Source organism: Euprymna scolopes, chromosome 15 (assembly GCF_053919585.1).
Source record: "Euprymna scolopes isolate OS-2025 chromosome 15, ASM5391958v1, whole genome shotgun sequence".
Classification (NCBI taxonomy): domain Eukaryota; kingdom Metazoa; phylum Mollusca; class Cephalopoda; order Sepiida; family Sepiolidae; genus Euprymna; species Euprymna scolopes.
The window spans coordinates 111,500,067-111,518,721 of record NC_136496.1 but is presented as its reverse complement, the minus strand read 5'-3'; the positions used below and the strand labels follow the sequence as shown (position 1 = coordinate 111,518,721).

At 31.8% G+C, this 18,655-nt stretch overlaps 1 protein-coding gene across 1 annotated transcript in view; it reads left to right on the top strand.

Moving 5' to 3' along the window:
- LOC145294071 (NPC intracellular cholesterol transporter 1-like) overlaps positions 1 to 13,646 on the top strand; it is an 84,705-nt gene extending 71,059 nt beyond the window's left edge. The window contains exons 14-22 of the mRNA XM_080141073.1: positions 1,544 to 1,734; positions 1,826 to 1,944; positions 3,110 to 3,233; positions 3,355 to 3,419; positions 7,107 to 7,245; positions 7,531 to 7,762; positions 8,900 to 9,013; positions 11,009 to 11,171; positions 13,462 to 13,646. Of these exons, the coding sequence (XP_079997199.1) occupies positions 1,544 to 1,734; positions 1,826 to 1,944; positions 3,110 to 3,233; positions 3,355 to 3,419; positions 7,107 to 7,245; positions 7,531 to 7,762; positions 8,900 to 9,013; positions 11,009 to 11,171; positions 13,462 to 13,565 (1,251 nt within the window). The 3' untranslated portion in view covers positions 13,566 to 13,646. The remainder of the gene's footprint in view (positions 1 to 1,543; positions 1,735 to 1,825; positions 1,945 to 3,109; positions 3,234 to 3,354; positions 3,420 to 7,106; positions 7,246 to 7,530; positions 7,763 to 8,899; positions 9,014 to 11,008; positions 11,172 to 13,461) is intronic.
- Positions 13,647 to 18,655: the final 5,009 nt, after the last annotated feature.

Here is an 18,655-nt window from a genome sequence, read left to right as displayed (position 1 = left end):
ATTCTTCGCAGTGGTCTTGGCAATGCTCTCAATGTATCTATTTAAACTCATGTTCCCTGTGAACGTAAGGCAGAGGAGTTTAAAAGTACTATCAGGTAATGTCTTTGGCCATTGCTATTAGTGGTATAGAAGGTTTCTTGTAATTATTGCAGGAAACAAGCTTAGTCTTTGCAGCATTGAATGTGACTATCCATTATGTCCTCATTCCACTACTGATTGATCTTCCTCTAGTGTTTCTGCCATTTCCTTAGATATGTGTTCATTTGTTTTCCCATTGTGCCTGTTATAGAGTGTAGTGTCATCAGCATATATACCCATCTCAGAATTTTATCAGGGAGGTCATTTATGAATATTAGGAATAATAAAGGTCCAAGGATAGACTCCCTGAGGTACTCCTGCATTCCTTGCTGAAAGAATAAACTAATATTGTATGCTTTATTTCAAAGCTTAAATATTTATATTCAGTAATCTTATCTTAAATAAAATACCATTTTATTTGTAATAACTCTAAATCTTGATTTGATTAGAATAATTGCTAATATTTCTGAATACTGAATAACAAAAACTTGAATGCTAATTTAAAATGAATATTGAATTGTATCGAAAGAAAGAATTTTTAATTTCTTATTTGATGTCATTTAACAGTTTAGATTGAACCTATTTTAAAGTTGTTCAAAAAGAGAATATGTATAATTCAGGTGTAAACTTAAAATTGCCATCTGTTTTATTCCTAAACTACATAAGTAACAAGATTAAATGTTTTTTGGGTTTAAGATATTTTTCATTTTTTATTTTTTTGTTTGCTTAAAAACAAAACTAATATTTTATGCTTAATTTGATCTTGAAACTTAAATATTTTCAGTAATCTCATCTTGATAGAAAATTTTATTTCTAATCATTTTGAATGAATCGTTTCATTGGGCTGGAATTAACATTTTTGAATACTAATAAAACTTGAGTACCAATTTAAAGTGAATATTGAATGCATATTCACCTATTTACACTTCTTTTCAGTTAACAGGAAATGTTCATTGGCTTTATTTTTATGAAAAATGTTAAATATTTTTAAAACATAAAATGAACTGTAAAAAGATACTGCTTTAGTCAAGTTTTTAAGTGTTGTATATATAATGTTTGTACATTATTTTTCATATCGCATTTAAGAAAGAAAAAAAATGCGATCAGCAATTGTGATTACTTTGTTGCTCAGATATTCAATTCTAATTTGAAACGGTTTAAAATTTTTCCAAAATCAAATTCTCATCCCATTGATAGTTTTAAATAAATACATACTAAAAAAAACCCATAAAAACCCTTAATTAGGCAAGGTTTCATTGTATACCTGAAATGTCTAAATGAAATCTAGGAAAATAGTTGCCATCTAAACAAATCAGAATCATTTATATATATATATATATATATATATATACAGTCATGACTGTTAAACCTAACTTTTCTTAATTTACATAAATCCTATAAATACATGCATACTGAATTTCCAAATTTATAAAATAGTACTAAATTAATTTATACTTTCTTTCAGGATTCCTATGTGCTGCAATACTTCCATAATTTATCCGAATACTTATCGATTGGACCTCCAGTTTATTTTGTTGTTGAAGATGGCCACGATTATTCCACCAGAAAAGGACAGAACGATATATGTGGCACAAGTGGTTGCAATACTGACTCTTTAGAAGGCCAAGTCTTTTTGTCCTCTCTGCAAAAGAACTAGTAAGTTTTGAGCTTCAAATGTTTATGAAATTGGCAAATGTTTCTCCCTGCCAGATGAATTTAAACTTTTTTTTGTTTTAAATTTTTTTAGTTCTCGTATTGCCAAAAATCCATCTTCATGGATTGATGACTATTTTGATTGGATCACACCTTCTCAGAAATCGTGTTGCCGTTACTTTAAATCCACTGGCAAATTCTGTAATTCAACAGGTAAGATAAAAATTCATTAACTTAAAGATCTATATCTACATATAGATGCAAAAATTTTCATTTAGCCAAACTATATATCAAAACATCATATATATATATATATATATATATATAATTTTGTATGCTTATGAGTAAAACTAACATTTAAAAAAAAAACTGTCAAATTTGCATATTTATTAAATATAAATTTATATTTAATATATTTTTTGACTTTATATTGAATACAAATGTAAATATAATTTTATCCAGTTTCATTTACAAAATAGATTTTTTGATCGGTTTATTAAATTAGACAGGATTAATTGCTGATTCGCTATTCAAGCAATTTTGGCTTAGTAGTTTATGCAGGTCGGTGCAAAATATAAATTTTATTGAAATAAAACTACTAACAACTTTCGGTAGATTTTTTTTTTTTTTTTTGTCAATATTTTTAGGTTCACACCTAAAGGTATTGGACAATAATTGTGCATCGAAATTAAATCCCCCCCCCCCCCCGAATCCAGTTAGCTACTTTTGTAGAGAACTAGTTTCTCTAAATTTAAAATCAACCTGGTGTCTAACACAGCCCTAGTTGAGGGGGGGGGGGTCAAGTAAATAACTTTGATGTTTGGCAAATATCTAAAGATGAGAACCATAATCACAATCCGAACGATTTTTTTCTTTGTTTAATATTCATTTATTGGTAAAATAGAAAGTATCCACTTGCTCATGGCCACCATTTTTGAAATCTAAAATTGAGAATTCTGTGCATATATAATTATATTAGTGGTTGTATTCTAGAAATTGTTAATAAAATTTTCTAATAAGGGTCAAGGTTTTCAAGGAAATTAAAGATACCATTGACATTTTTTTTTTTTTTTTACTAGTGCCAATATGGGTTAGGTTCATAAAATGACTGATATATTAGAATGCAAGGCTAAATTTGCTTAAGATTTTTAAATATTAAATTTCTATTTTAGATTTAAAAAAAAAAATGAATTTGTAAAGCCATTTTCACAGCAATATTTTTTTTTTTTTTTTTTTTTTTTAATGTTTCCCTCTTTTATTTCTTCCCCATGGTATGCAAACACAAATTTCTCAAAGCTTTAAAAAAAAAAAAAAAAATTTGCCCCTGTGCAATCACATGACCTCCAATTCTTAAACCTTAGTATTGCTATTCTTTCAGTGAAGAGTTCAGACTGTGCCCCATGTGAAGTAGTCATGATAGGTGGACGTCCAGATGCAGACTCCTTCATGAAGTATTTGCCATGGTTCCTTAAGGACAATCCAACTGCCGATTGTGCAAAAGGGTAAGTTTGTCGTCCTTTCTTGCACACATCAAAAAGATGTTATAATAGTTCATCACTTCAATTTCTTAAGTTTTAGTATACATGCGTTACTTTCATTAAATTTTTTATTTTTCCATTTCAGTGGTCATGCTGCCTATGGTAGTGCAGTAAATCTCAAAACCACAAATAATGTGACTAACATCACAGGTAATTTTTTTTTTTTTTTTTTTTTTTTTTAACCATTTTATTGTGAATGTCAATTTAAGTTCGAAAAATCTGTCATCGAGGTCTTGCGCTGTTCTCAAAGTGGCGCCTTCTGCATGTCATCTTGTGCCGTTCTACTGTAAAAACTGCTATACCAGTTAAAGCAGGGGAGATAACTCATTTTTACAGAAATTAGTTTTTTCCCTTTGATCGTATATCACTGCTAAGCAGGCAAGGTAGGTAAAACTTGTTACTGTTGATACTATATGAGGACCTTTTTGAAAAAGAGCATTAAAACATTTTTAAAGAGTTCGATTAATACTGAACTGAATTTTATTCAATATAAAATATAAATATTATCTATGTAAAATTACGTGATTTTAAAGTGATATACAATCTAATACTGATAAAATGATGAATAATTTTAAAAGTGAAAAATGATGAATAATTTTAAGAATGAAAACCAAAGGATAAAATACAAAATAACGAAATAATTAAAATCAAACAAATAATTTAAATACAAACAAACAATAAGTTACTAGTGCAGAAATATATTTTAATTTAAAGAAAAATCACATGGGTTGAATGTTATCTTTTGGAACTTTAGAGATGAGGATTGATAATTTGCATTATTCGGACTAATGTTCTCATCTTGCATGTTTATTTCACGTTTCGGCCCATTTAACTTCCGAGCATCATCAGGTGTATTGTGTCAAATTCGGGAATCTGTTTCTGATGAAGGTCAGATGTTACATCAGACAAATCGTTGGGAGATAAGCATGCAATAGTCAGAATCCTACAAATACAATTTAGTTGAATGTTTGAAATTTTCTTTTTAATTTATTTTTATTAATACTATCATTTTCCTTAATATGAAAATTGTTTAAAAGAGAATTTGAAGAACTCCAGATAATCATTTTTTTCTATTTTTTTTTTTTTTTTTTTTTTTTTTCAATACTATGACCATCAGTCAGCATGAAAAAGATTAGCATCTGCGAAAACATTCAATGAGTGTTTTTATTTTGCGTTAAATTGATATCGAACAGTGATCCTCCACTTTGTGAAACTATAATTTATTCATATCTGGGGAAACTTCTTGTTTCTTGGAATTTTAAACGTTATTTTAGTTTTTTAGCACCCTCGCCCCCCCCCCCCTAAAAAAAAAAATCTGTGATAGTGGTAATTTTAAAGGATTTTTTGAGGGTGGAAAGATACTGCCAGGCCCCCCCCCCCCCCAAAAAAAAAAATAAAAAATAAAAAAGGCCATGGTAAACCCCAACTTTTTAAAACTAATATTTCTTCATTTTCTTTAATTTTGGATTTTTGAGCGCTTGCCAGTTGGTTTGCCTCTAACTCTTCATTGGACTCAGCACTCCCACCCCAACTTTCTTTTGCGGACAGACACCACATTAGATGATCTAAAAATAACCCTTCCTCAGGTGCATGATATCATAAAAAAAACTAGACACCTCAAAAGCATGTGGACTAGATCTGATCCCAGCTGTGCTATTAAAAAAAAATGCTCCGCTGAGGTTGCTCCAGTTTTCTCCAAACTTTACAAATGCCTTAACAAATCTTGTTTTCTTGACTGCTGGAAAACTGCTCCTGTGGTACCAATTTTCAAGAATTCTGGCAAAAGAACTGACCCATTAAATTATCACCCCATTAGCATTCTCTCGCTTTTCACCAAAACATTTGAGTCCATAAATAACCAAGCGCTAGTCCATCTTACAGCTGCTAAACTTCTGACCGACCAACAATGTGGATTTAGGCAAGCCTGTTCTACAGCAGATATTATCACTGTAATCTATGAATGTATATACCATACACTGGACAAAACAGGGGATGGTAGAGCGGTAGTTCTAGATATATCTAAGGCATTTTACAGACTGACACAATGGTCTTCTCGGAAAATTAGATCCTATGGTATTACTGGACGATTACTTAACATAATTAAATCCTCCTTAAATGAGAGAAGAATCCAGGTTGTCCTTGACGGTCATACATCTAAACAATGATATAAATGTGGGTGTACCTCGGGAGTCTGTCCTTAGACCTTTATTAATATTCATAAATAACCTTCCTGATAAAATTCTCTGAAATGGATATATTTGCTGATGACATCATGCTCTATAACGGGCACGAGGGGAGAACGAATGAACACATATCTAAGGAAATAGCAGAAACCCTAGAGGAAGACCTCCAATCTGTAGTGGAATGGGGACAAAAATGGATGGCCACACTTAATGCTGCCAAGACTAAGCTTGTTTCCTTCAATAATTACAAGAAACCTTCTCAACTAATAGCTATGGCTAAAGATATATTACTTGAGAGTACTTTCAAATTCCTCAGCTTAACGTTCACAGGGAACATGAGTTGGAACAGATACGTTGCGAGGAAGTTGGGCTCCCTCTACCATGCTAGAAAGTTACACCTGAAAGTATCCTGTACCTCTACAAGGCCACCACTTGCCCATGTATGGAGTATTGTCACGTTTGGGCTGGTGCATCTGCTACTAGTCTCACTCCTGGACAGGGTTCAAAAGAGTCGCCAACCTTATAGGTTCTGAACTGTCATCTAGGCTTCAACCTTTGCCCCATTGGCGAAATGTTGCATTCCTCTGCCTGCTCTACAAGTATTTTAACAGGGGATACTCTGACGAACTACAAGCCCTTGTACTCCTTTGACATAAATAAACCAGACAAGCAGCGAAATCCCAAGATATAAAGAGATTTCTACTTTAATAGTTTCTTCCCCAGGCCTGCTAGACTTTGGAACTCCCTTCCGGTTCCTGCTTTCCTAACTGTACTGACATGCAGAAGTTCAAGTGTAATATGAGACATCTTGCTGGTTAACTCCCTACATACTATCCCTGCAACTTATGTCCCTGATAGTAGCCCCCTACATCAAAGTAGCACAGTGCCTTTTTTTGGGTAAAAATGGAATTAAAAAAAAAATGATAGGTTAAAACCAGAAGTCCTTGTCAGGCAATGTAAATGGTTGCTTTCGACAGAAGAAACCAGTCATATATAACACTGTTCATGCCAATAAAAAACTTTGAAACTTTGGTATTTGTGCAGAATACAGACCCTGCTCCCCCCCCCCTCCCAAGTTTTGCAGTATTTTTCTTATGTGAAAGTAAAGAATATTTTAAGTAAACAAAGGGCTTCTCCATGTTAAGAATGGTTCATATCCTGTATAAGTACCAAATCCTAAATGGATAAAAAATTGTGCTTGGAGCTTTTTAAATATATGCTAACCGGTAATTGTCTTTTTGGCTTTTCTTCCTCTGATAAGAGCTTCTTTGAAAATTCATGGCGTAAGAGTCGGTGTTTTTTTTTTTTGTTTTTTTTTTTTTTTTCTTTCCCCCTCGCTTAAACATTTGAAGTTTGAATCTTTTCATTTCAATATTCCTTATATTAATACTCTCAATACAATATTGATAATCTTATCGCAATATAAATGAATATAAAATAGTTATATTCAATTATATATATATATATGGCTGTTATCTTTTAATTTGTAGATGTTAACATCTTATTCCTAAGTAATGTCATTTTGTAATGTTTTGCAAATGTGCACATTTAGATTTGAAGCAAAACACAAATTTTTATAAAGCTTGGAAGATAATTTTCATATTTACAAATTGAATGAGACAAAACTCTATTTTTTTTTTTCCTTTTTATTTAGCTTCGTATTTTATGAGTTACCATACAGTGTTGAACACTTCCTCTGACTACATCGATGCCTATAAACATGCCAGACAAATTGCTGACAACATCACCAAATCCATGGATACTGGTGGCCGATACAAAGTCTTTCCTTACAGGTATAGTTTTATAGTGGTGTTAGTTTTTTTTTTTTTTTGTTTTTGTTTCAAGTATAATATGCTTGATATTAGGTTGGTGCAAAAATGTTATTTTGACATGAAGTTGGAGGTCAAAAAACATTTTTGTATCAACCTAATAGTTATGAACTTAACAGAACTTTTTTTTTTATACCTAATTAAAAACATCTACCTTTAGTTTGGGATGAATATTCTCCACTGTATTGTACATGAATGTTCCCCCTTTTCTCTTTCGTTCTTTAATCTGAACCTGTTTTCTTGTTCCAGTGTATTCTACGTATTTTATGAGCAATATCTGACCCTCGTTCACGACTCTCTTATCAACATTGGCATCTGTTTGGCAGCCATCTTCATGATGACCTTTGTCCTTCTTGGATTTGACATCCACTCTGCCATCCTTGTAGTGATTACCATTTTTATGATTCTTGTAGACCTTTTTGGAATGATGTACCTGTGGGACATTTCTTTTAATGCACTTTCGCTTGTCAACCTTGTCATGGTAAGTCTATATTACTCTTTAAATCCAATACGGCGACATAAGACTTTTCGAACGTATGTTTTGAATTCAATTGGGGGGGGGTTATAAACAAGTTTTTAATTTGTTTTTACAGACTTTATGTATCTCCATTTCCTTCCCGCCTTTTCCCTAGTATGCCTGTACAATGATTTGTTTATGCTGATTTTGATCCATTTTTTCCTTTTAAGTTACAATATCGAAATTGATTGCACCATGTTGAAACTTGAGTCTGCCTCCTAAAGAAAAGGATGGGAAGGATCATTTGATCACTAAATAAAAACATTGCTTAACAGAATCATTAAAAAAACAAAGCAACAAAAAATAAACTGTTCTCTGAGACAGTAATTGTAAACTAGTTAACCTTAGTATAAAAAAGATAGGGTGTTGCTATTTTAAGTAAATTTAACTTGAATTAAGTAGTTCGATCTCATTTTGAAGAGTTGGCACAACTCTTGCTTATTTTGTAAATTAAAGAAAATAGGTAAAAACAATTACATTGGTTTTATCAAGTTAAAAATGAGAAAAATTTTAATTTGTTTCATTTTTTTTTTTTTTTTTTTTTTTTTTTTTTTATGGGATAACCCATTTTAGCAAATATCAAAAACTATAACAGCAAAAAAAACGAACATAACTCCTTTTCAAAATGAATTTTCTCTTAACAGTTATGGTTTATTGACGGGCTTGTGTGGAGTAGCCATTACTGAATCCCGATTAGCTTTCATGGTTAGGTAACAATTACTCATGAAAACTATCTCCGTCTAAGAATTATTTTAAACCTTTTTTTTTTTTTTTTTTTAACGTGATCAGACATCAGCCACATGCATACTAAATTCAACAAATCAATTTGGTCATGCATCGCACATGTCTACATATTATGCATGCATTAGATTTCAGTAAATGATATTTTATCTAAATTAATACAAATTATGTTGATGACTAGTTTTCAAATATTTTGGCAAGAGCAGATATTTGAATGCTGCGATTTTAAATCCCCCCCCCTCTTTCCTAAAATCTTTTCCTGTCCTCCACCCTTCCTATATTTTATTATTGAAGGCTAAAATAACCCTATGCTATTTTTGTTTTCTTGTGATTCTAAAAAATTATTTTTCTATTCTTCAGGCAATAGGTATTTCTGTGGAGTTCTGTTCTCACATCGTTCGTGAGTTTGCTTTCTCTTCGGAAGGAACCAAAGTTGAACGTGCCAGATATGCAACTGCTTATATGGGCAGCTCGGTAAGTGTGTTTGACGCGTTTCTTTGAAGTTTCTTTTCGGTGCAAGTCTATAAATGGTCCACAAGTAATCTTTTTTACTATAAAAATCTGAAAAAAAAATCTTTATAATGTACGTACTTGTCACTGCATGAAAATGTCATATTCCAAAAATCACGTAAATCGATCAAGTAGTTTTTTTTAATTTTTTTTATTTAAGAAAATCAAATATTATGAGACATTTTAGCAAAACTTCACAACCTCTTGTTTTTGAATGATACACTGCTAGCAACACCTATTGGAAATGTTTGGAATATAAGACCAGAAAGAGGCAGACAATCGACTTTCCACACTATAGAAAAAAAACTTGGAAAATTAAGACCTAAGTTTTTGAGAATGTTGAAAACGAAAATAACAGTTAAAATTCCAGCAAACAAGTAGTTTCCAAGATATGAAGAATTGTTAGTTTAAATAAAGTGGGGGGATCACTTTTCGTTAATAATTTAACATATAATGATCACCCACTTTATGGCCACCACTCAAGTAAAAACTTTAATTTACGCCGTTGAAATACACATTTACCGAAATTTTTGTTGGAGAAGCGTCAACGTGTGGGTGCTCAATTTATGTAAAACGGGAACAATTGCCAAAACAGCAAACTTTCAAATTACTTAAAAAAAAAAAAAAAAAAAAAAAAACTTCTAGATACCAGAAAATCATGTAAAGAAGTAGTCTTATCACGTATCTGGATTAGGACACGCATACATAACTCGCTTCCACATAAAAGTGAAGAACCTCCCAAATGTATTCCATGTCACGAACCCTATACAGTGAAACACTTTTTACTTGACTGCTATGACCTCACACAAGGCCACACTTTAAAGAACTCTTTGAAAAAAAACCTTAAAAACCATTCCAAATTTCCTAAAAAGAGCAAATCTTTACCATAAAATATAAATGCCATCAAATAACAAACTATGCCAACACATTGCCCAAATATACCCAGCGAAAATCGACTCCAAAAAGTATCAAATTTGAATCTTGTATACAGCATTAAATAACCGAAAGAAGATTGATATGCATTAAATGGCGCAAAGAAGGTCGATATGCATTAAATGGCGCAAAGAAGGTCGATATGCTGGTTAAACAAATTACTCTTTTACATGCTGGACAGTCTTTTAGAAATTAACTTCAAATCTTTGGCCAGGTGTTTTCCATCCGTCTTTCAAGTCCATCCTTTCCGTGGTTTACTTGGCTTTCCCATATCATGACTGCTACTTCAGATGTTCTTTTTCTAATTCCAAAACTCAGTTCCTAAGCATGACCAGACCAGCAGAATTTACCATGCTGCACACTTTTCAACATGCTATGGGGATGAATTGTCAAGTTTTCATTCAGATTTTGGAGGGGATTCTTTAATATCCTATGAATTGGATAATTCTGTTGTTGGCACTGGTTTATTTTTCTGGTCAATTCTTTGTAGAAAGACATTGGGTACTTACAGGAAAGACTGAAGGTTGCCAACATCTTAAATGATTTTGTGGATGAACTGGATTCTAACTTTGAATATCCAAGTCATCAATCAACGTTAACCGACTTCTTTTTGGGGGCGATGTAAATTATTAGTTTAAGTTTTGGGCTTTTAATTTTTTTTTTTTTTTTTTTTTTTAATCGCTTCACACAAGGCATGAAGCCACTTGCTGTAAGGAGTTAAAAAAAAAAAAAATTATTTCAGTCAAAATTAGCCAATAAGTGTTACATGAATTGATTCTGACCCAGAGAAAAAAAGCAATTCTTGTCCCCCTGTCAGAAACTTGATTCCTTTTAACCTTTAATCCTCATTCTGAAATTTATGAGGCTGCTGGAAGTAAAACCATTTTCTACTCCATTGATTTATCTTTTTTAAGAAAACTTTGATTTAAATTTTAGAATCTTTTTGGCTACTATGAATTTATTTTTTATCTTTATTTTTGCATAAAGTTTTTAATTTTATTTCTGGAAATTTTATTTTTAATCCAGGTATTGAGCGGCATTACACTGACCAAACTTGGTGGAATCATCGTTCTTGCTTTTTCTAAATCCCAAATTTTCCAAATCTTTTACTTCCGAATGTATCTTGGAATTGTAATCTTTGGCGCTGCTCATGGTCTCATGTTCCTTCCAGTTTTGTTGAGTTATGTTGGTGAGTTATCCTTTTCATTTCTTCACAAGATTTATAACTATATTTGTAAACTCTTATTTGCATATTGGAAGTTGATTTTTAACCTTTATAAATAAAGATGGCATTTCTTTAGAAAGTGAAACTTTAATAAAAATCAAGAAATATCAAATAACCTTTAAAATGGGTTTATGGATTCAATTGGAACTAACCTATTTTGATATTGGGGGTGCATAGACATGCTTTTAAACATGAACTCTGGAAAAATGCTGCCTGCACAGTATGTACAATAAATCTTAAATGTTAAAATTATTTTAATATTTGACAGTAATTTTGCCTCTAGTCCTAAGAGGATTAAACTCTTGATTTTTTTTTTTTTTTTTTTTTTTTTTTTTTCTTCTTTAACTCTTTGAGCATGTCCAAATACCTTGTATATAAAGTCCATAAATTGACAGTCGGTAGAGACCATTCCTCAGACAATCACACTCCTATGCTTGCTTATGAGTGCTAATATCATTTTTAACTGAAACCTCATTTGATTGACTCTGTTAATACTTGGTAAAACCATCTTTTGTAAGCCTGGTAATTTGACTAACGTCTCTTAAAAATGAATTCAGAATGAATGAAGCAAGTTTTAACTAAATTTAAAACTTAGTTGTTAATTAAAGTTTTAATTTTACATATTGCTTGATAAGATTTTAATAAGGGGGGATATAATTCTTAGAAAATGGAATATAAGAAAGTGCCTAGCATATGTTGTATCTAGAATTCAACATAAACATCAGCATTTATCACTCGCTTTTCTGTTTAGAAACTGTATCAAATGATTTCACAAATTTTATTTTTAACAGTCACTAGTTATAAAAAAACAATTATCACTCGAGTTAATGAAATGAATACAGACAGTTGATTATTTGTCAGAAACCTCACTCGAAGGAAATTATGAAAATGTGTTTCCCAGATGGCTTGAAAAGCCGGTAGAAATACTAATATTGAATTTTAAATAAAACATGTACTAGAATACAAATAACAATCCTCATCTCAAATTCAGAAACGTCATATACTATACGCTTATAATTCTTGCATTGCAGTAATTATGAGCACTAGAGAGTTCCTCTTCAGATGCTGTATTGAAATGAAAAAATGAAGTCAATTAGTTTTGAACAATTCACAATGGACAAAAAAATTATTTCCTTAATATTTTTTGACTTTTGGAATTAATCCAGATGCACTTAAGCATTTTAACAAATTTAGGAAAAAGTGGACTAGTTTACTTTTACTTAACTGGTGCTGCCAGATCAGGCTGTCTGAAGATATTGGCTTCCTGAGATGAAATGCGCCTAACATTGATGTTTTTTGTTTTTTCTATTCTCTTTTGCAAAACTTTTGTGTTCTACAAAAACAGCCCCTCTTTTTTCCTCCCTTTTTTTGTTTCCTCCCTTTTTTTGTTTCCTCCCTTTTTTTGTTTCCTCCCTTTTTTTGTTTCCTCCCTTTTTTTGTTTCCTCCCTTTTTTTTTTGTTTCCTCCCTTTTTTTTTTGTTTTCTCCCTTTTTTTTTTGTTTTCTCCCTTTTTTTTTTGTTTCCTCCCTTTTTTTTGTTTCCTCCCTTTTTTTTTGTTTCCTCCCTTTTTTTTTTGTTTCCTCCTTTTTTTTTTGTTTCCTCCCTTTTTTTTTTGTTTCCTCCCTTTTTTTTTTGTTTCCTCCCTTTTTTTTTTGTTTCCTCCCTTTTTTTTTTGTTTCCTCCCTTTTTTTTTTGTTTCCTCCCTTTTTTTTTTGTTTCCTCCCTTTTTTTTTTGTTTCCTCCCTTTTTTTTTTGTTTCCCTTTTTTTTTGTTTCCTCCCTTTTTTTTTTGTTTTGGTTTTTGTTTCCTCCCTTTTTTTTTTTTTTTTTTTTTGGTTTTTTGTTTCCTCCCTTTTTTTTTTTTTTTTGTTTTTGTTTCCTCCCTTTTTTTTTTGTTTTTTTTTTTTGGTTTCCTCTGTTTCCTCCTTTTTTTTTTCTCCCCTACTTCCCCCGACTGATTTTTTTCTGTACCAAATATTAATAGTATAACCCTTTTCCCCTCTGCATTGCAAAACTCGTGTTCTGTTGGGTACGGAACAAAAACAATAAAATCTACAAGACAACCAAACCCTACAATGAAGATACAAATAACTTGAAAAATAAAAACCTTCTACAAAATAACTGAATGCAACATGAATACCCCAAAAGGGTTGATATACCATGAAATAAATGACTACTTTTACTTAAGAGTTAAATCTTGCTTAAGCAAATATTTTTTTTACAGTAAAAATTTAAAAACTTTTTATTTTTTCTAGGTCCAGCGAAACGGAAATCTCTGCTTTCTTACAATGTATTCGAGGAAGAAAGGTCACAAAATAACCCCTCAATAGCAAACAGTTCTTCACAGGACCGATACTGAAGCGAGTGTATATTGGCAATTTATAAATAGAAGTGTATATATGTTTGAGGGGGTGGGGTGCATTAAACAACTATTTTTTTTTTTTTTTTTTTTTACTTCGCTCAATGAAAAAATTGTTCAAATCGTCTTTTTTTTTTTTTTTTTTTTTTTAATTTTTAAAAATTTTATTTATAAATTTCATGAAAATCTTGTATTTTGAATGTTTTCTTTGTACCGTTTTTCTTTTTTTTTTTTTTTTTTTTTTTTTTTTTTTTTTTGTCTCTGCTGATTTGAATTTTTCAACATTCTTGTTGGAGAAAATACCAAATTATAAAAGCCATTCCTCTTATGGATGAAGCTTTTCTCCTCTGGAGCTAAAATGAAATAAATTGGAATGATTTTTGCTTCTCCCATGCCACTTTCATATATTTTTATTTTTTTTATTATTTTTTTCCGAACAGAAATTTAAAAACAATTTGAATTTGCTAATATTTTAATCATTACTAAATGTTATCCTTGATAATTACACAAAAAGCATAAATCATTTATCCTAACGTTTTGCACAATTTGGATACTTAATTTCAAACAAAATCAAAGAATATTGAATTCTGTATGCATAAAATAATTGACAGACCAATACTTGTATAAAAAAAAAAAGAAACAATTGTTGGGTAGCTCTGACCAGAACTTATTTGAAAGTTTTAGTTAGCAAAATTCAACATTATCTGCTTATAGAAGCCTCAAGGAGGTAGATTATTTTGCCATAATCTATAGCAAGTAAGCTACAAAGGCGTCTGTTTCATTCCATCAGGAAATCATTAGGTATTTAGCCTAATTTCATACAGGAATGAAACATGGATTTCAGTTATAAATTTCATATTACTAATCTTTACTTGCATATTAAGCACCAAAGTAAATACTAAATATTATATGCCTTTTATATAATGTATTATATAATAGTTTTTGGTTGTGAAGATTTTCCACATTTTTTTTTTGTTAAGGCAGATTAACAAGTTTTATAAAGTTTTTAACAATCTGTTGAAATAAATTTTATAAATTTTTATTTTTTAACTCGTACTCTGTAGATACAATGACCTTAAAAAAATAAATTTTGAAATAAATTAAATTATTAAACAAAGACTTCGTTTTAATTAATTTTTATTTAAAGGGTTGTGGAGAACGAGGCGTCTTTAGCAGCAAAAATAAAAGCTTTACTATGAACATGTCCCATATATTATAATCTAAGTTAATTAAAAGAATTCTGGAGATTGAACTTGCCCATCACCTAAGTTCTGCAGTTTTAGGCAGATGTTTCTGTCTATTTGTATAAACAGATGAGTAATTTAGAATAGATTACTTAAAAAAAAAAAAAAAAGTCTGAATGTTAACAGATCTTGCTGGAACCCCTACAAGGCGACTCAGATGCATAGGCTTGGGTGAGATATGCAACCGATTATCTTAAAAACACCTTCCTTTCCATCACTATTTGAATCTTCATTAGATTCAACCATGTGAAATTTCCTGAATTCATGTCAATGGGACCACCCAGGCGACAAGCTGTTTCTTAATCCACTAGCAAGGTCCTACCGGCATTGTCTGGCCCCCCCCCCATTGCGTCACATGCTACTCTACTCCCTTCTGTCACCTATTAGACATAAAAAGGAAAAGAAATTGTCCTAGCCTAGATATCAAGTCATGTTTGTCAACTTTTTCATTGCCTGTTATACAAACTAGTCAAAGAAGTAATAAACAGAAATAAACATCAAAATTCCATCGGTAAAAAAAATAAAATACAAAAGTGGCAAGCAGAATGGGATGCATGCACCCGTAATAAATTACATGAATACTAACCTACAATTGAAAAGAAAATGGTAATAAACGAACAAAAATAAAACCTTATTCTGAACAGAATTAGAATTGGACACACTAAACTAACACTCATACTTAATTGAAACTACAGAAAAACCAAAATGCACGTTCTATGACCAACAAATGACAAAATGCATATTAACGGACAGTCGGAAATACAAAAACATCAGAAATAAATATTACACAGCAAATGAAATCAAAGAATTATTACATAAGGTAGCACCACAACAGACCATAAAATAAAAAAATAAATAAATAAAAATACAACTCTGCAAATTACTTTTAAACAATACCAATAAAACCTTAAAAACAAGTCTAAAAAAATAATTAAAAATTTATGCAGCCAAAAAGAAAAACACAAACTCTCAATTCAAATGATTTGGCGTTAAGTGACCCACAGTAGTTGATATGCTATAAAACAACCAACCAATTAGGCATGTTCCCAAATAGTAGCCCCCCCCCCAAAAAAAAAAAACACACACACACACATATATATATATATGACAAGATTATGAAATGAAGTCACAAAACTATATATTGGTAGATATAGAATGGATCATTTATTGAATAATGGAATACAAGCAAAAAATCTACGCTTGACGCCACATCTTCCCTATGCTTCCTAGCACCTTCTCTACTCTTCTGATGAAAAGCATTAGGCTTCGAAATGCCCTGGCATAAAGAGTCCGTTCTATCCCCCAAATTTTGTTGGTATTCCATTATTCAATAAATGATCTATTCTATATCTACCAATATATAGTTTTGTGACTTCATTTCATACTATTGTTGTCCTATTGTATAAACTCCAATAATTATTGTTGAGCTTGGCATTATCCAGATAAGTCTCCTCTTGTGAAATTGAACTCTCTCTCTCTCCTCTTGCGCATTAAGCTATATATATATATATATATATATATATATATAATCTCCAAAGCTGCAAATGGTTACATGTGTAGCAGTGTATGATAAAGATAAATTATTCAAACACCGACAAAGTTTATAATGCCGAAACATCAACCGTTGACTTTGACACTTGATTTAATTGAAACTAATAAAAATAAAATACATAGTAACAAATTGTGCTGTTTTCAAATAACTACACTGGAAAATGGAAATGATCCATCACCAAAGACATTAAAATAATTTCTAAAATAGATATGCAGATGGTAAGATGGATGGGTGGTGTAAATCTCAGAGATAGGAAGTTGTCATCAGAAGAGTTAAGGAATAGATTACACGTTTCCAACATGGTAGATGTTTTGTGCCAGCATAGATTGAAGTGTTATGGATATATCGAAAGGATGAATAATGTAAATCCAGTTGGCAGATGCAGGTTTCTTGAGGTTGATGGATTTAGAGAGAAGAGGCTGGGAGTAGGCCATGTAAAACATGGAGTCAGTTAAGGATGATCTTAAGTTGAGATTACGGCCAGGCCTTGCATAAGACAGATGCCCGGAGAAGAGCAATCAGGCCAAAGCATCCAACCCATGTCAGCATGGAAATAGATGTTAAATGATAAAAAGCAAGGAAGGGTTGTCTCCTGAATATTTAGCAATATTGCCGTTCATAAAAACCAGTCATTCAGGCAGCAAAATAGAATAGGAACCTACAATGGATAAAATTCCCATCACATATTTAAAACCATCGAATATGTAGCAGGAATGTGACTTGTATTGGCAAGAAACAAATTAAATGGTCTCGCTAAAAAAAAAAACAGGTTATCAATCCTCCATACAAGACCTGCAAATATTCTTGAGGTAAGTGAATCTAGCTTCCATATAATGCTAGGAAGCCTACACGATATTTCATGTATTGACGAATTGTCTGGACCTAGAACATTGAACAAAACTGACATGAAGAAGGTATTTCTCCATGTAAGTTCAGGTAACTTATTTAAATAAGTGAATGCCAGCTTTTTTTTTTTTTTTTTTTTTTTTAAATGGGGCTTTCATGAGACCAAGTTTGTGAATTTTTGTTCAGTCTGTCGAAAGTTTTTAGCAGACATACAAACACACATACATACATTTTCACTTTTATATATATAGAGAGAGATGGATATGTGTATTCAATTTCGTGTATGGGTAGACTAGCCTGGGTTCCGGCATTGTCTGAGTGTTTGGAGGTGTGTGTGGAGCAAAAATAAGAAAAAAGTGATAGACAGGCAAGCTCAAACCCGCACCGTAAAGGAGGAAAAGATGGGGTAATTATGACGTCTTTGCCATTGCGTCCATCGCCAAACTGGAAAAGCCAAAGTTTAAATTAGGCTAGTCCATCGAAAAGAGGGGATGACTTTTGAAAATATCGGCAAAAAAGCGACCCCCCCCCTCTCCTTGTAAAGTGACAAGTTGAGGGTGAAGGAATTGATGTTTTTAGCAAATTTTTTTATATTCGTCGTCTGAAGGGCCAAACTTCAAGATGATATCCATCTCGTGAAAATGCATCGCCTGTCGAAAGTTTTAGGCATACATACATTTAAACAGACAGGTGAGATTTATATTGTGTAGTTTTCAGTTGGCTTATTTACCTTGAATCAGTCTTTGTTTTTGTAGCATGAAACTTATAACAATGATTAATGATTTGTGGAAATTCCATGGAATGAGAAATATATTGAATCGAAAAATGTTTGGATAAAGCTATTTCCATGGCTAGTGCTAAAAATTTGGACAGAAAACCCCAAAACATGCACATTTAAGTTTACTAGCATTTTTATGAAAAGAAGGCAGCAGGTGCAACAAAACGTAGGCAACGAATGTGCCTCATCTTGACTGGAACAGAGAACATCACTAGAAGAGGAAGGAGGATCTAGACGGACATTGCACTGGGATATTAGAACCAGTACTGGTGTTTAAGGATATTACGCCAAAAACGAATTGATGACCAAGGAACATGGTAGACATACAAAATTTGAATGAGAAAAACTCTACACTATCCTTATGCAACCAGATTTCAATGATACTAGCACACCAGAAAAACAATCTTGGGTACATGGAATGGATACTAAAGTTTACCACCATTCCCAACTGCACAGGACTCTGAGTGAGGCTTATATAATCTTAAAAAAAAAATTCTTGTCCGCATTCGAACCACATTCCAAGTTCCAACCCGGTTCTCCCGAACTCGACTCCTTGCCATCTTGACTGCTGGCCTTATATTACCCCATTCCAGTGTGTAGCCTCATTGATATGCAAATTACATCAACCCCCCCTCCCTGATTATTAAAGATCACCTCATAAACTTAAAAC